Source organism: Phoenix dactylifera, chromosome 8 (genome assembly GCF_051530095.1).
Source record: "Phoenix dactylifera cultivar Ajwa chromosome 8, Ajwa_hap1_PhDact_Kaust_v1.1, whole genome shotgun sequence".
NCBI lineage: Eukaryota > Viridiplantae > Streptophyta > Magnoliopsida > Arecales > Arecaceae > Phoenix > Phoenix dactylifera.
The window spans coordinates 23,209,578-23,227,135 of NC_143197.1; the positions used below are offsets into that span (position 1 = coordinate 23,209,578).

Genomic DNA, 17,558 nt, shown 5'->3' on the forward strand with positions numbered 1-17,558 from the left:
TACCGTCAGCATCTCTCCTACCATATATATATATATATATATATATTACATGGCTGGTATAGCTCTGTTCATGTTGTATTATAAGTTTGCTTCAACTGAACGGCGGCTATTAAAAGAAATCATCAGATAAAAAAGGATTTTATATAAGTAAAGAAAGACAAAAAAAAAAAGAGATTAGGTGTGAACACACTCTGTCTTGACATGGTGACCAAATAGTTCTATATTTTACATGCTATTCCTTCTCTCCACAATGATTCTATGAATATGCCATAGAATTTGTCAATTCTCACTATAAAAAAGGATTTTATAGTGTGAACACACTCTGTCTTGACATGGTGACCAAATAGTTCTATATTTTACATGCTATTCCTTCTCTCCACAATGATTCTATGAATATGCCATAGAATTTGTCAATTCTTACTCCCCAAAGCCCAGACTCGGTTTATAAATATAAACACCACAGCAGTACTTTGTTTCCTCCACTCGAACTTGCTACCAACTCCAAACCAGGTCCACCTCAAGGAAAACAATCACTTCATTGCTCCACTTGAACTTGCTACCAACTCCAAACCAGGTCCACCTCAAGGAAAACAATCACTTCATTGCTCCACTTGAACTTGCTACCAACTCCAAACCAGGTCCACCTCAAGGAAAACAATCACTTCATTGCATAAGCCCAAGGAACAATGAAGAAGAAATCCTTATTTCCTATGATGGTACTACTTTCCCTGGCAATTGCAACCACTGCTGAGGATTTCGATTTCTTCTACTTTGTTCAGCAGGTAGGACACCTTTTTTTAAAAAAATTTAGAGTTTGAGACACCAGAGAGAGTTTGGCACTCTTTATTTATCTTAGCAATATGAATGGCCATCTTAGTCTTAGCTCTGGTCTGTCATGCAGTGGCCAGGTTCCTACTGTGACACCAAGAAAAGTTGTTGCTACCCATCCACTGGAAAACCAGCTGCAGATTTTGGCATCCATGGGCTCTGGCCTAATTACAACGATGGCGCTTACCCATCTAGTTGTGATCCTCGAAACTCGTTTGATTCCTCGAAGGTAATCCTGCCTGTTCTTCATCTTCTCTCCTTGTGTTAATGTTGTTCATCCTCTTGCCGGCTTCCAAGTCTCTGATATATTTTTTTGGGAGCTAAAACTATTGGTATGAAGCAAGCTGCATATAAGCCAGGTTAAAAGAGCTTATATAACAAGCCTAACATGTTTCAAAGACCACACTTCATGTTCAGTCCATGATTTGTGTAAAAACAAGCCATCTATGTGCAACAAACATGGACTTGCTACATGTAAAAACATTAATGTTGTTCTTAAAGGATTTTACATGAAATGGTTAATTACGTAGAGATTAACCATCAAATGGCAACCGAACAAAGACCGGGTGTTACCTTCCCCGACAATAAATTTGTTAGTTAATTATTCATTATTGAATCATTTATCTATTTTTAATAAGAATCTATTCTAGTTTCTTATCTGTTATTATCAATGACAATAGATTTTCATAACTGATATTATAATATTTCAAAGCACATATGAATTCATGTACATTCAGCGCCCAATGATTTCTTTTCTAAAATTTCGGTTCTTAATCAGAACTACACAAATACCCATTCTAGTGTGCATACACCTTTCTTCCAATGAAAAGAAAAAAAAAATCAATAAGAAAAATGCTCCAAACATTCATGCACATTTTATTTTTAGAAAAAGGAAAAAAAGGATATATTTAAGATTAAACAAGCATAACTATATTTTTTGATGGATCTAATTGTTTTTTGGTGACAAAAGAGTGAATCAAAATTCTAATGTAAGAGGTTTCAAGGACCAAATCTCAGTTACCAAAATCAGAAGAAGATATGCAGGGAAGCAAATTTTTTTAAAACATTTTGGGGTGCAAGCTCAAAAATTGGGAAAGATTCAGAAGCATTTAAAATAATAAGCATTTAAAAAAAAAGGGTGCAAGCTTAAAAATTGGGAAAGATTCAGAAGCATGTGCATTATATTCATGGGTAAAATAGGTCCGCCGAACCGGTACCAGACCTGTACTAGTCAATGCTCGGTACAGCTCGGAAGCATAATCGGTATGGGTAAGATGTGCCGGTTTCATACTGGCACATCCAATTTTTTATTTTTTGAGTTTTCAAAAACTTGTAATTAGTTATCACTCTTTTTCAACTTTTTCAATAATTATAAGTCTAATTATTTTATTTACACATGAAATATTAATTTTTATCTAAAACAATTATCATGGACACATCTTGGGGTGTAGTTATATATATGAAATTAAGGACAGCATAAATCTAATCAAGAGGAGATCGAGCATAAACAGGAAATAAAATACAGACAACAATGGAATACTGGTTGCATGAGAAGCTTTTTATATAGCCTAGTGATTTCACAACATGCTTGTAAAATGGAATATAGCCTAGTGGTTGCATCCGCCTTGCGAAGGAGAAGTTTTTGGTTCCAAAAATTCACGATATTATTTTCTAAATGCTTGATCTGGATAATTTTAAGAGGTGGTTCTCCCATCATTATTCTCAGAAATAAAAAAATAAAATGAAAATTTCTTAATCAATATTTATTTCAATAAAATGGAAGAGGATAAAATTTATTTAACGAACTTGATGATTATATTAACTTGTGGAGATGCAAAGCCATGCCTTATGGTAAATATTTATATCAAAGTCTAACATCCACGAAGATATGAGTCAAATTCAGTTCCTATTTATCCAGACAAATATAAAAATAGATCACTTCTAAAAATGAAGTTTGATCATCTTATTTTGCTCAGTCTCAAACTCTACTTAGGAAATAAAAGTGGAGTGCATAGCCCTAACATACAGAAAATATTAGAAGCCTGCTAAAAATCAGCTTGAATACAATATTTGTGTTTACAGACAACCCAAATCTTGCTTTTACAAGGAACAGTTTTATTTCTTCCTACATTTTATGCAGATTAAGGACCTGATAGGCAGAATGAGAGCAGACTGGCCAACCTTGGCATGTCCAAGTGGTGATGGCTCCAAGTTTTGGGCGCATGAATGGGAGAAGCACGGCACCTGCTCCGAATCCATTCTCGATCAACACTCATACTTCGAAGCAGCTCTCAACCTCAAGAAGCAAGCGAACCTCCTTCAAATCCTACAAGATGCAGGTAGATGGCGGACAAACTTCCTTGCTTTCTTTTGTTCTCCAATATGAAGGAAGCATCATGCATGGCCACCTCTTCTTACGCTTGACGTTTCATGCAAATGCTTCAGGAATCGTACCAGATGGTGGGTACTACAAGTTGAATAACATCAGCAAAGCAATCCGAGAAGCAATTGGTTTTACTCCAGGTATCGAGTGTAATGTGGACGAATCGGGTAATAGGCAATTATACCAGATTTACATGTGTGTGGATACCTCAGGGACAGAGCTCATTGATTGCCCAGTATATCCAAAAAGCAAGTGTTCTTCACGAGTTGAGTTCCCTACCTTCTAGAGGTAGTCTTAAGCATTTGCCTCTGGTCTTCATGTCACATTCCATGCATCCAGTAATAAAGAGTTATAGTTGCCTGTTCCAATGAACATAATGGATATATCCAAACTATTGGTGCAACCAAGATAGACTTTCTCGTGATTATATTTTACCAATGGAGGGCATGCCAATGTATTACGACATATAATTCAGGAATTTGTTTGTTTAGTAGGTGGCGAGAAGTGAGGGTGGATTAACTTATACATCTACCTGTAATGCTTCTGCATTTTTTAAGTCTTGACCTCATTTCTTTTAGTATCATTACTATTACTATTACTTTTGCTATTTAGTTATAGTTTAGGGTCATTTAAGGGGTTTTGGAGGTTTTGATTGTACTATTAGATTAACGACAATACTTGGCAACTGCAGCAGAACATCAAACCTTGCCTTCTGTTGCGGAAAATACAGGATCCAAACAGCGAACAGAACAATGCACAGAGTTAAGAGAGGAAGAGGAAGAAGAAATTGAACACAGGGATTTACGTGGTTCGGCAATATGACTACGTCCACGGGAGCGAAACGGCCGTAACTTTTCTTCTGTCACCAAATAACAAGGGTTACAAGATATTTATAGCTAAACCCTAACCCTAGAGTCCCAATCCCTATCAACAACCTGGTAAAATAAAATATTACATAAATATCCCAAAGATAAATATATCTCGTCGCTTCGCTCTGCTCCGTTAGAATACCAGTGTACCACTCAAATAAGAATACCACTTAATATGAGCCACTTATTCTAACAATCTCCACCTTGGCGAATATTCACCCCTTAGGAGAAAAAATAACCTGGGATACCACCTGACGTTGATAGGTTGGAACGCATCCTCTCTAGCACCTAGAGATGTTAACCAAGTCCAAGCAATGCTTGAACTTGTCTGCAGTAACGGGTTTTGTCAACATATCTGCTCCATTTTCAGAAGTATGAACTTTCTCAAGCAATATGTCACCGAAAGAAACCAACTTCCTGATCTTGTGATACCTCACATCTATGTGCTTGGTTCTCGCATGATACACCTGGTTCTTCACCAAATAGATCGCACTCTGACTGTCACAATGCAACTGAACTCCACCTTGCTGAACACCCAGCTCCTTGACTAATCCCGTTAACCACAATGCTTCCTTGGCAGCCTCAACCACTGCCATATACTCTGACTCAGTCGTAGATAGTGCAACTAGAGACTGTACCATGGACCTCCAACTGATAGGCCCTCCTACAAGAGTGAATACATAGCCTGTAGTCGACCTCCTGTCATCCAAGTCTCCTGCATAATCTGCATCAACATACCCCACGACTGAAGGATCATCCTGCTGTCTGACAAACATGATACCATGGTCTGTAGTACTCCTCAAGTATCTGAAAATCCACTTGACTGCATCCCAATGCTGTCTCCCTAGATTCGCCATAAACTTGCTTACTGCACTAACTGCATGCGCCAAATCCGGCCTGGTACAAACCATAGCATACATCAGACACCCCACTGCACTAGCATATGGAACCTTTGACATGTCTTCAATTTCTTTCTCTGTCTTTGGGCACTGTGAGGTAGACAATCTGAAATGATTCGCTAAAGGTGTGCTCACTGGCTTCGCATTACCCATGCTGAACCTCTCCAACGCCTTTTGTATATAACTATCCTGAGATAACCACAATTTTCTTGAATCTCTGTCCCTGCGAATCTCCATCCCAAGAATCTTCTTGACCGCGCCCAAATCTTTCATGTCAAACTCTCTACTCAACAAAGTCTTCAACTTGTTGACTTCATTCATACTCTTTGCAGCAATCAACATATCATCCACATAAAGTAACAGAAAAATAAAAGAACCATCATCAAGGCTCCTCATATAAACACAACAGTCATACTCACATCTTCTGTAGCCAATCCGAATCATGTAAGAGTCAAAATGCTTGTACCACTGCCTCGGAGACTGCTTTAGCCCATAAAGTGACTTCTTCAATTTACAGACTAAGTGCTCCTGTCCAGGTTCTGAAAACCCTTCTGGCTGCTGCAATTAAATCTGCTCCTCCAACTCACCATGAAGAAAAGCTGTCTTTGCATCCATCTGCTCTAACTCCATATCGTAATGTGCTACCAATGCCAACACTATCCTGATGAAAGTGTGTCTGACCACTGGGGAGAAAATCTCATCATAGTCAATCCCAGCTCTCTGTGAGTATCCCTTTGCTACCAGACGTGCCTTGAACTTTTTTCCTTCTTTTTCTGATACTGCTTCCTTTTTCTTGAACACCCACTTGCATCCTATCGCTCTCTTCCCCTTTGGAAGCTCCACCAACTTCCATGTCTGATTTTTTTTCAAAGATTCCATCTCCTCCATCATAGCACCCATCCATTTACTCTTCTCCTGGCTGTGTACTGCCTCCTGAAAAGTAGTAGGATTTCCACTGCTAGTGATTAATGCATAGGAAACCAAATCTTCAAAACCATACCTAGTTGGTGGCTTGATAGTACGCTTGGGTCTGTCTGTGGTTATATTATGTTGCTCTTGATCGGCTGAGGTAGAAGTCTTTGTACCCTGAACATTATTCTCCTTGACATAACTCTCTAACTCCACCTGCACCACCTGCTTATTGCTGCTGCAACTTTCTGGCATCTACTTCTCTTCTTCTTGAGTACTTTTCAACATGATTTTCTCATCAAAAACTACATCTCTGCTGATCACCACCTTGTTTGCCTTCGAATCCCAAAGCTTGTACCCTTTCACCCCTTTCTGATACCCTAGAAAGATACACTATCTAGACTTCGGGTCTAGCTTTGACCTCTCCTTATTAGGAATATGCACATAGGCAGGACATCCAAATACTCTCAAATCGGAGTAGTCTACCTCATTACCTGTCCATACCTCCTCTGCAATCTTATCATCTAGTGCTGCCCTCGGTGACCTGTTAATCAAGAAGCATGCCATATTTACTACCTCTGCCCAGAAGTTCTTTGCAAGCCCTGCATTTAACCTGAGACACCGTGCTCTTTCAGCTATAGTCCTGTTCATCCTTTCCGCCACACCGTTCTGCTGAGATGTCTTGCGTACTGTGAAGTGTCTCTTAATCCCATGCTGCTCACAAAACTCAATGAACTTTGAATCTGTATACTCAGTCCCATTGTCTGACCTGAGGCATTTGATCTTTCTCCCTGTCTGATTCTCTACTTTAGCTTTTCACAATTTGAACTTGACAAACGTTTCTGACTTGTGCTGCATGAATTATACCCAGACCTTTCTCGAGAAATCATCAATAAAAGTTACGAAATATGTATGTCCACCCCGTGATGCTACTCTGACTGGTCCCCAAACATCTGTATGAGCATAGTCAAGAATACCCTCTGTCTTGTGCGTGGCAGTCCTGAATTGAACCTTGTTCTGTTTTTCAAGAACACAATACTTGCAGAAATCCAATTTGCAAGTTTTAATACCCTTCAGAAAATTTTTTTTATACAGTTTCAGCATACCACGTTCACTCATATGACCCAAACGCATATGCCACAAGACTGTATTATCAGACTCAGACTCTACAGCAGCAACTCCACCTACAACAGTAGTTCCTATCAACCTGTAGATGTTCCCTACTACTTTCTGCCCCTTCATCACTATCATAGCACCTCTACTAATCATCATTACTCCACCTTGAGACTTGTAACAAAACCCGTTAGAGTCTAAGGTACCCAATGAAATTAGATTCTTTCTCAAATCTGGAACATGTCTAACATCACACAACGTTCTAACCACACCATCAAACATAGTAATTCTGATATTACCTATTCCAATGACTTTGCAAGATGCATTATTACCCATCAAAACAGAACCAGAATTAACTAACCTGTAGGTGTCAAACCAATCTTTATCGGGTGTCATGTGATAGGAACATGCTGAATCCATAATCCAAGAATCCGCGAGATGATCTGAACTGGACGAAACTGAAAGTATATCACCATCACTGCTCTCTGTGTCTTCTTTCACTATATTTGCAGACTTGGACCCTTCAGATCTGTCATCATCTTTACCCTTCTTTTTCTCAGGACAATTTCGCTTTATGTGACCTTGTTTTCCACACTTGTAGCACGTTATGCTCTTCTTTTTTCTAGATTTAGACCGAGATTTACTGCGATTTGATCCATTCTTTGTGTTGCTTCTTCCACGCTCCTGGTTACCCTTCACCACTAAGCCTTCTCCTTGAGAACTCTCAGCACTGGCTTTCTTCCTCTGATGAAAACCTAACAAGGCTCCAATGACGTCCTCTAACTCTAGGGTCTCCTTTCCCCATGTCAGAGTTGTAACCAAATTTTCGTACGTAGGAGAAGCAGGTAAAGAATGCAATAACATCAACGCTTTGTCTTCGTCTTCAAACTTCACATCAACTCGCTGCAAATCACTGATAATCTGATTGAACATGTTGATATGTTGGCTTAAATCAGCACCCTCTATCATCTTAAGACCGTACAGTTTCTGCTTAAGATAGAGCTTGTTCGTCAACGACTTGGACATATACCGACTCTCCAACTTTGACCAAATTGTCGTCGGCGATTCCTCGTCCATGACATGATACATTACATCATCAGCCAGACAAAGTCGTATATTTGAAATAGCCTTAGCCTCCAATTCATTCCACTCTGCATTACCCATGTCATCTGGTTTCTTTCCATACAGGGCCTTCACCATACCCTGTGATACTAACAGATCCTTCACCCTCCTCTGCCATAGCCCGAAATTTTCAGTTCCATCGAACTTTATCACATCAAACTTTGCAGAAGACATCCCTACAATCTTATCTTTTTGCAAAATAAAATAGAGAAAAATAGGATCTGTTGAAAAATTAAAATACCAAAAACACCTCTCTTCTCCTAGGTCAGAACGCACGCTAGCGACGGCAGAACCCCCCTCCTCGCGATGAGAGGACCGGCGGGCGGAGCGCTAGCGATGGCCTCTTCCTCCACTGGATCCCGCCACGGACGGCGGTGGTGGCGCGCGGATGACGGGAAGTTCTTCCTCTCCTCGCTTGCGTCGGTCGACGATGGGGGTTTGGGCTTCCTTGCTCGGACAGCGCTCCTCTCCTCCTTGATCTCCTGCTTTCCGTTGAAGAGCACGACGGGAAGGAGGCTGCGGGGTTGACGGCGTGCTCGGGGAAAGATGCTCTCTGCGATGGGGTTTTCTTTTCTCCACGGGAGCCACGACGAACCAGAGAACAATGGGGTTTCGGTTGGGAAGAAGAAACCCACGAGCCCCCCTTCCACGTGAAGCAGGAACGCCCACGTGAAGAATTGTATTCCCTGTGCTTGGGAGAGAGGACACAAAACCCTCAAAAAACCCCTCCGACGTGAAAGGAAAATCTCCTACCTTCACGTTGAAGCAAAACCTTCCGCGGCTGATCTCCCCTTTCCCTCTCTTCACGGCCTTCAAGAAGCAACCCCTCCCGTGAAACCATTCCACGGCTGATCTCCCCTTTCCCTCTCTTCACGGCCTTCAAGAAGCAACCCCTCCTGTGAAACCAACCTGGCACGGAAAAGACCACCCACGGGAGGAAAATTTCTTTGCGTTTTCTCGGCTTGGGAGAAGACGCCTCTATTCTCCCCACGGGAAGAACACCGCCCACGGCCGCAGGAAATATCACCTGAGGCTCTGATACCAATTGTTGCGGAAAAATACAGGATCCAAACGGCGAACAGAACAATGCACAGAGTTAAGAGAGAAAGAGGAAGAAGAAATTGAACACAGGTATTTACGTGGTTCGGCAATGTGCCTACGTCCATGGGAGCGAAACGGCCGTAACTTTTCTTCTGTCACCAAATAACAAGGGTTACAAGATATTTATAGCTAAACCCTAACCCTAGAGTCCCAATCCCTATCAGCACCCTAGTAAAATAAAATATTACATAATTATCCCAAAGATAAATATATCTTGTCGCTTCGCTCCGCTCCGTTAGAATACCAGTGTACCACTCAAATAAGAATACCATTTAATATGAGCCACTTATTCTAACACCTTCCAAACCAGCTCATATCATAACTAGGCATGGATGTAGATGATTGTATCCCGTTACTCAAGAATGGCTTACACCACAGAGCATATAATTTGGCACAGAAAAATTCCATTCAATTCCAACATGATCTCTATTATTGATCCAATTGGGGAAAAGAAAATTTTCTTCAATCTGCTTAACTCAAATCTCTCAAAAACAACTAGAAGAAGAAAGAAAAATTGCGAAAGTAGTATTTAAGTCTCCTTTTTTTTCATTGAAAACTAAGTTACATAGTCTTTATTTATAATAGTGAGGTTCACCCTTATATAATTTGGATCCGATTCTTTTTTCTAGTTTTAATAGGACACTCGATCTTAAAGTATATATTACTAGTAGAAATATTCTAGAAAAAACTAAAATTTTAAAGAGATAAATTTCAACTTCTACATCAACTCTGCCTTTTATCGCCATGTCTAATTATCCTCGGATGAAGAGATACAACCGGTCAAAATCTTACCCAAAAAATAAAATTCTGATTTGACCGGTACATTTTAGACCCCAAACAATAGAATTTTGGCTTAATCGCTGGAGGCGCTGCCCCCTAAAGGGCATGGCGTCATATTTTAGAGCTTGAAAACTATCCGAATCAAAAAAAAAAAGATCATGTAAATAGGACGTCATATAACAAGTTACGGCTTTCGGAAGTTTGACCTGTGACTCGGCTTCCCGATGTGGCTGATCTCACTTCTAGACCTGATCCAGCTTTTGCTCGTAGTGGCTAAAGTAGTCCACATCGAGTCTGCGGATCCTCCTGAATTAATTATATTGGAAAGAATATGATGGGCTAGCTTAACAATAATGGCAGATTTTTAGTGATAGCAAAAAAACCCACAATTGTTGGGCCTCAACAAACACCTATCATATGGTAATCACGCATAGATGCTCAAAAAGTATTCTGGCCGATCAAAGTGAAATTGTTTGACTTGCTTTAACACCAGGACGGATAGAGCTTGCTTGAGACAACACATGTCACAGCAATTCAATATATATAAAAACTTTGTCGTGATCTTGCTTGTTGGTTGAACATTGATTGTTTGGCTACCAAGGTGATAGCCTGGTGATAAGGGGGCTTGGACTCCACCCGAGTTGTCTGGGTTCGAAATGCGCGGGCATCGATTAAATCAGGAGACCGCATGCCCCACGCCCGGATGACTCTGTGTGAATATGCTTTTCTTCCATCAGTACTGAGGTGGCACTAGGGTGACGTGGTCACACGTAGATAGCCCAGTGGGGTTTTTCACGTGTTAGGGAGGGCATGCGGAAATTTGCTACCCGCATCGAACATTTCCTGGTGGAAGGGGGCCCAGTGGGAGCTACTACGCGGGTGGGGTTCTGCCCCTCCCCCTCCCCTCCTATATTTTACCAAAAAAAAAAAAAAACATTGATTGCTTGATTTTCATAGATTACTATTTACTACATGGATCAAATCCTAAATAGCTAACAGGACTAACAGATCTTATTATGGTGGAATATAATGGTTGTAGATTTTTAATTTCCTTGCTTGTAACTTTTCTGTTCATTTTCCTAGGGTACAGTTGCCTTAATTTTTTTTAGTAATTTCCTTGCTTGTTAAATCCAATTTCGACAACCAGCTACAGTACATTGTTCTAAAAAATACATGTAATTCTTATTTGTACTGTATATCACCTTTTTAATAAGTTGTTACTTTATAAGTTAGATAATACACTCCTCTATGCCAAAAGGCCTCGAACTTTCTAACTAATTTTAAGAGAAAAATAAAGTTGTGATAATATGCCACTACCAGAGTTTGGATGTTGGATCACTCTCAAGAAGAAGTCATTAGAAGAGAGATCGCAACCAATTGGATTTGAAGCAAGTTATCTTGTATACGTGCTTGCTTGCCGGCAGAGTCAAGCCGCTTTCTTAAATCTGAGCAAGACACTTCTAAATCTTAAGCATCCCACCAGGCTTCCCATGACTTGGGGAAGGACTCAAGCTCGTAGTATGTTAAGGCTGGTGCAGACCCGTGAGAAGGTGAATGTGTAATCAATGCAGTTAGGCATGAAGTTTAGGTTAGGAGCCAAAAGTCTTGCCTTGTCATAAAACTACAAACGTTTCCTTCCTCCCTTGTTATCAATAGGACGGGCCAAAGTATGTGACAAAGAGATGGTAGCCAAAGAAGCCTCCCCGTTTGCAGCCCCACCACACCCCCCCCCCCCCCCCAACACACACACACACACACAGAGAGACACAGAGAGAGAGAGAGAGAGAGAGAGAGAGAGAGAGAGAGAGAGAGAGTGAGTGAGAGAGAGAGAGGGAGGGAGAGAGAGAGAGGGAGGGGGGGAGAGAGAGGGAGGGGGGGAGAGAGAGAAGCTGCAGCTCACGGGGGGGAGCAGACCAACCATTAAATGAGAGCACGTAAAGAGCAGCCATGGTAACATTCTATACATCTTCCAAGTCTGCATGCGTGTGCATATTTATATGTGAGGAAAGGCTGAGGAAGAGAAAGGAGGCCGGCAGACGAATTCTAGCTTTTTGTGTGAGCCCAAGAGGCACAAAAACATGTCTCATATTGCTGTGGAGAGGAACAGGAGAAGGCAAATGAATGAACATCTCAAGGTGCTGCGATCGTTGACGCCAAGCTTTTACATCAAAAGGGTATGTAATAAATAGTCCATGCTCATAAGTTATGTATCATTTCTGATCCATGCAAGCTATGATGTAGGTGATTTGGATTTATGAATCAAAACGTTATAACCTATGGGAAATATTGTGGTGCAATATAGCTTAGGTTGCATTCCATTTGATTGAGGGGAGAAGGGGGAAGATAGATGAAGTCGGTGCTGGCTATCATATTTCTTACTGCATTAAAGAGAGGAGGCAATTTAATCTCGAATTAATGAGGTTTTTAGCATCACATTTTTGTCGTCAAGAGTGAAATATACAAGTGATAAATGACTTCATGATGCAAAAAGTTAGTTGAGCTCTCTGATGCTCCTATATGTGGTCCTTGAGCTTTTTTTATTCTGATGTCCTACTAATTCCTATTTTAGTTTGTTGAGACACTATGCAACTAACTGCATTTTAGTAATCTGTAGTAGCATGAAAAAGGACTTGGAGGGGATGTATTGGAAGTTACATGAGAAAATGGAGGAAGGAAAATAATGTGTCTTCACCGAAAGTGACAAGGAATACATTCCTAATGATTCCCAAATAATTTTCAGATGACTAAAATATCTTTGTCCTGGGAGAAGATTAATCCATGAATGAATTATGTTTTTTGAATTACTAGATTTTCTCTTCGAAGGCGAATAAAATCGTCAATGATTGACTTAACAATAGGAAGAGAGATGCATGCCCAGTGAGGTTAAGTTTACCCTATCATGTTCCATTTTGAGGGTTAGAATGTCTTTCTTCTTAAGGAGGGGCTTCAAACTCTTCCAAAAGGACATCATCTTCTTCACCGACCGGAGAAAATAGGACTCATTTTCGACAAGATGACAATGGCTTATATTGATTATTTTTTATTTGTTATTGATCAAAAAAAGGGAGACCAAGCATCTATTATTGGAGGAGCCATAGAATTCATCAAAGAGTTGCACCAAGTTCTACAGTCATTGGAGGCCAAGAAAAGGAGGAAGAGCTTAAGCCCTAGTCCAACTCCTAGCCCAAGGCCATTACTGCAAGTAACTCCATCACCAACCTCGAACAATACTTATGACTCGGACATCGTAAAGGAACTTGGGGCATGTTGTAACTCACCAGTTGCAGATGTAGAGGCAAAAATATCAGGTTCAAATGTCCTCTTGCGAACCCTTTCCAAGCGCATCCCTGGCCAAGTTATCAAGATAATAACTGTGCTAGAGAAATTGGCCTTTGAAATCCTTCATCTCAACATAAGCAGCATGGAAGACACTGTACTCTACTCCTTTGTCATAAAGGTATGCAATCTCCATTAGACTTTTTAATCGATCTGTTGTTTGAGAGTTAAGTTTATGTCTTCACATGCTTTGATAAACTCACAAATGAACATCATATCTTTTATTCAATCAAAAAATATCATCATGTTTAAAAAAGTAAAAGAAAAATTATACTTTGATCTAACATACGTATATACACATATAGTGTAGAATACCACCATATTTTGTTGCCAAGGAAGAAAAAAGATATGCTTGGGAGAAAGAAAGCACATTTTGCCTCATAAACTGACTCGCTTTAGCTACACTGCAGTATATCTTCCTACAAAAACTAATACACAAAACGAAATACTATTACATAGAATATATTTTTGAGATAATGATTCGATTTCGTCAAATGGCAAACAAATTCCTTCTTTCTAGACCAGACACAAGTTTAGAAGCAAATTAAGAGGTCAAAAGACATTTAATTTTTCAGCTGAGAGATCTAGCAGGTTTTAAATCTTATTACAAGTTGTAATTTGTTTTTTACTTATTGTATTTGCAGATTGGATTTGACTGCCAACTTAGTGTGGAGGAATTAGCTCTTGAAGTCCAACAAAGCTTCTATCAGGATATTACATACTGAAAAAAAAATGTATGTGTTTTAGTTGCAAAGTGATGGTCTATATGTATGATAACTACAGAATTGCTTAATATTATGAAATCAAGTCAAAAGTTGTAATCGATCTTATCACATAGACCTATTGTGATAGTTGTAAGAAGTTTATAGTGATGTTTTATTTTCTGAGTGATGATAATTAAGCATTATCTGTTGAAATAAATTAAGAATGTCTCCTTCTGGCCAAAACAGGAATAGTTTCCTAGTCTTTTTTTTTTCTTAGAATGGAATGGCCTTTGTTTACTATTGTATTATTGGCAATTTAGTGATTTTAATGATCCAATTGTGTTCAACTATTACAACATAGAGGGTGAAACCTATGGCAGATTTTAAAAATCTTAAAGGCCAATATTCTAGAAATTGCTTAAGGATCTTCGTGTACCTCTTTTTTTCCCTCCTACAGTTTGGTGCCATAATCAGGGTACAATTGCACTGGCTGCAAACCCGGTTTATCATGCTCACACTAAACATATAGAGGTTGACTTCCATTTTATTCGAGAAAAGATGATTAACGGAGATGTGTGCATTCATTATGTCTCTATTGTGGATCAAGTCGCAGATGTCTTTACGAAGGGCTTAACTTTCTCTCGGTTTCTATTCTTGAGGGACAAACTTATGGTTTGTGACCTCCCCATTGATTTCCGAGAGGGGGGGGGGGGCTTAACTTACATCATCTTTAAACAACAATTCATATCGTTTCCTTTGGATAAGGAACAGAATTGCACATGATAACGATATAATGCCAAGAGATAAGGATGATGTAATTGTTTCTTTTATGTTGAACCTTCTGTATTCTCTTCTGATCTTTTACATTGCAACCTCCTGAACCTCCTGTATTACGTTGCAACCTCCTGAACCTCATGTATCTATAAAATAGGGAATATACACACATGGCTGTTCACCAATTTTGCTGGCCTCTCTCCCAAATTCTTTCAACAATTACACTTGATTGTCCTACCCTCCAACTTGGTAAGTATTCATTGCAACTAATAGAAAGAAGGATGGCCAAAGGAGTATTCACAAGATAAAAATGAATGCACTGCCCCTGTGTACGTACCATATAGTTTATGGTATCTACTAAACCTCAACCAATACATACCATCAATTTTTGTGCTCATTCCCATTTAACCAAGAATTTATTTGGTCTATAAAAAGAAATTTTCATACTAGATTTTTTTCTTTTTGAAAAAATGATGATTATTGTATATTTGATTGATCATAAAAATGCGGTATCTTTCATCGTGGCTTATATTTGGTTGAGCATTTATTTTTTTGAAAAAGTTGTGTAAAATGCCTGTTGTACCTTTAATAGAGAAAAAATTATCCATTTTATCTAAAATCTTAAGGTACTTTTGAAAAGAAAATTACACTAATTTTCAATGAAAGATTTTATCCATTCCATCTAAAAGCTTAATGGTACTTTTGAAAAAAAAAAAATACATTAATTTTTAACCCGTGAGAAAGTAACTTTCTCATGTTCCATATGAATTTTGTTTTCTCATTTAATAAAAAAATCTTATTCTCATAGAAAAGCCACATTTCCATCTTTCTCTTTTAAAAATTCAATAAAATATGAGGTATTTCTTTATTTTTTCGTTGACCATACTTTTTCTTCTTCTTCCTGCAAAACAAAGGAGTCCTAAAAGAAGGTGGAACTTTGACAAGTTGGATTTAGCCTACTATATTAGTGTGCAAACCCAAACCAAACTCGATATGCATGGCCTTTAGTGTCCAGTTTATAGTCAGTTAGATTAGGTTTAAGTTGATCACATCTACGCCACAAGGATTGGTCAAAAATAGATTATATATGAATGTAGTTTTTATTTTCATCAAGAACATTAAAAAAAAATCAGTTACATTTGTTATGATATTTGTCAAAATCAAAATAATAATTGTTATTTATTTTTTATATTATTAATGGAATAAAAGCATATTATAATGGTTAAACAACTATGTTACAAGTAAAAAGGGATAGAGCAATACATGAGGCTCCCACAACTACAAGATTTAAGGAAGATTAGATATATGCAACATTGCCTCACATGTGGAGATATTGTTTCTATGTTTTGAACCCGCCTTATTTAGATTATAATGGAGCAATTTTATTATTATAAGAAGGTCTACTCTTGAAAGGGCAACCTAATGCACGAGTCTCTTACCACTATAAGGTCTAAAGAAGGTCAAATATATGCAGCTTTATCTTTACATATGGAAAAAATTATTTCCATATTTTAAACCATGACATGTAGATTCTCTCTCTCTCTCTCTCTCTCTCTCTCTCTTTGTCGTGCTTGTTTTTTTTTTTTTTTTGCTAAGGAATTGTCATGCTTGTTTGAGATGCGAATTTAAAATGTTATAATGAAAGTAGGAAGAAAAAAAATAAGGATTTGTTTAATGATATTAATCAACCTTAAAACTAAAAAAGTTGATCATATAATTTAAGAGAGTATTACCACAGGGATCCTATTTGTGCACAATTAAGTTTTTCTGCCAGTCGGCGTAAAAGTATTGGTATAAATCTAGGGTTCAGTGTAATACATGGAAATAGTGAATATGAAGTTGCCAAGCAAGCAAAATTGAGCACAAGTCACCTTTTGTGTGCATGTGACGGGCACCACATACCATTTCCCAATTGATGATGGCTAGAAAACCAACAAACAAAATAAGGGTGAGCATTGATCGCTAGAACACTGGTCTCCCTAAGCATTCTAAGTACTAAAGTTGAAGTTTGAATTGATTACAAATACGTAGTTACAAGAATTGACAACCGAGCATTCATAATTCAGTCTAGGAGCTTATATTAAGTGATAATTGGCCTTCAATTATCTACAAAACCCCTGGTTGCATTCTTCAAAATTCAAGCTATTGTGCCTCTTAATATCTTCTGATTTGTATTTCACCTTCATTTTATTAATCAAAGAAATGTGGGTGGGCTCATCCCACCATTTTGCTCATTTCTAACTTGCATTTGGCCTAAAATTAGTCACATACTGATCACTAGCAACTCTACCTCTCATTAGATAAGAGAAAATGATCAAAATTGGCTTTTTTTTTAACTTGCTACTAAAGTATATATGGATGTCAAAAACAAGACAGAAGGTAGACTGTGCACGATACTCGTTGGAGATGAGAACTTAAAATGTTCTAGTTAAGGTGATCATAAAGAAAGACAAGGTTATTACAATTAACAACTCAAGTCCGTCCTCGAAAGATTAACAATATCTTTATCTTGGTGCTAGCAAGCTTCAAGTTAAGGACTAAGGAGATGCAAAATTTCAAGACTTGTGCTTTCGTTTACATCAAAGCCTTTCTTGGAAATCTGTTGGGGATAGTAGGTGGTTGAATATAGATGAAAAAAATTTCCAAAAAATAAACCATGAAGAATGAAAGAAGAATAGAATAACAAACATAGGATTCTAGGATTCCATTTGAATCTCGTCTATCAACTTTTCCAATAATA

At 38.6% G+C, this 17,558-nt stretch overlaps 2 protein-coding genes across 2 annotated transcripts; both read left to right on the forward strand.

Annotated features, from left to right (window-relative positions):
* Positions 1–479: 479 nt before the first annotated feature.
* LOC103708004 (extracellular ribonuclease LE-like) lies at positions 480–3,577 on the forward strand. The gene is made up of 4 exons (XM_008792751.5): positions 480–782; positions 902–1,057; positions 2,969–3,167; positions 3,274–3,577. The coding sequence occupies exons 1-4, from the start codon at positions 687–689 to the stop codon at positions 3,495–3,497; spliced, it is 675 nt and encodes a 224-aa protein (XP_008790973.2). The 5' UTR covers positions 480–686; the 3' UTR covers positions 3,498–3,577.
* An 8,273-nt stretch (positions 3,578–11,850) lies between these two features.
* On the forward strand, positions 11,851–14,065 carry LOC103708002 (transcription factor MUTE-like). Its single transcript, XM_008792750.5, has 3 exons — positions 11,851–12,178; positions 13,069–13,461; positions 13,985–14,065. The coding sequence occupies exons 1-3, from the start codon at positions 12,083–12,085 to the stop codon at positions 14,063–14,065; spliced, it is 570 nt and encodes a 189-aa protein (XP_008790972.1). The 5' UTR covers positions 11,851–12,082.
* The last annotated feature ends 3,493 nt before the right edge of the window (positions 14,066–17,558 follow it).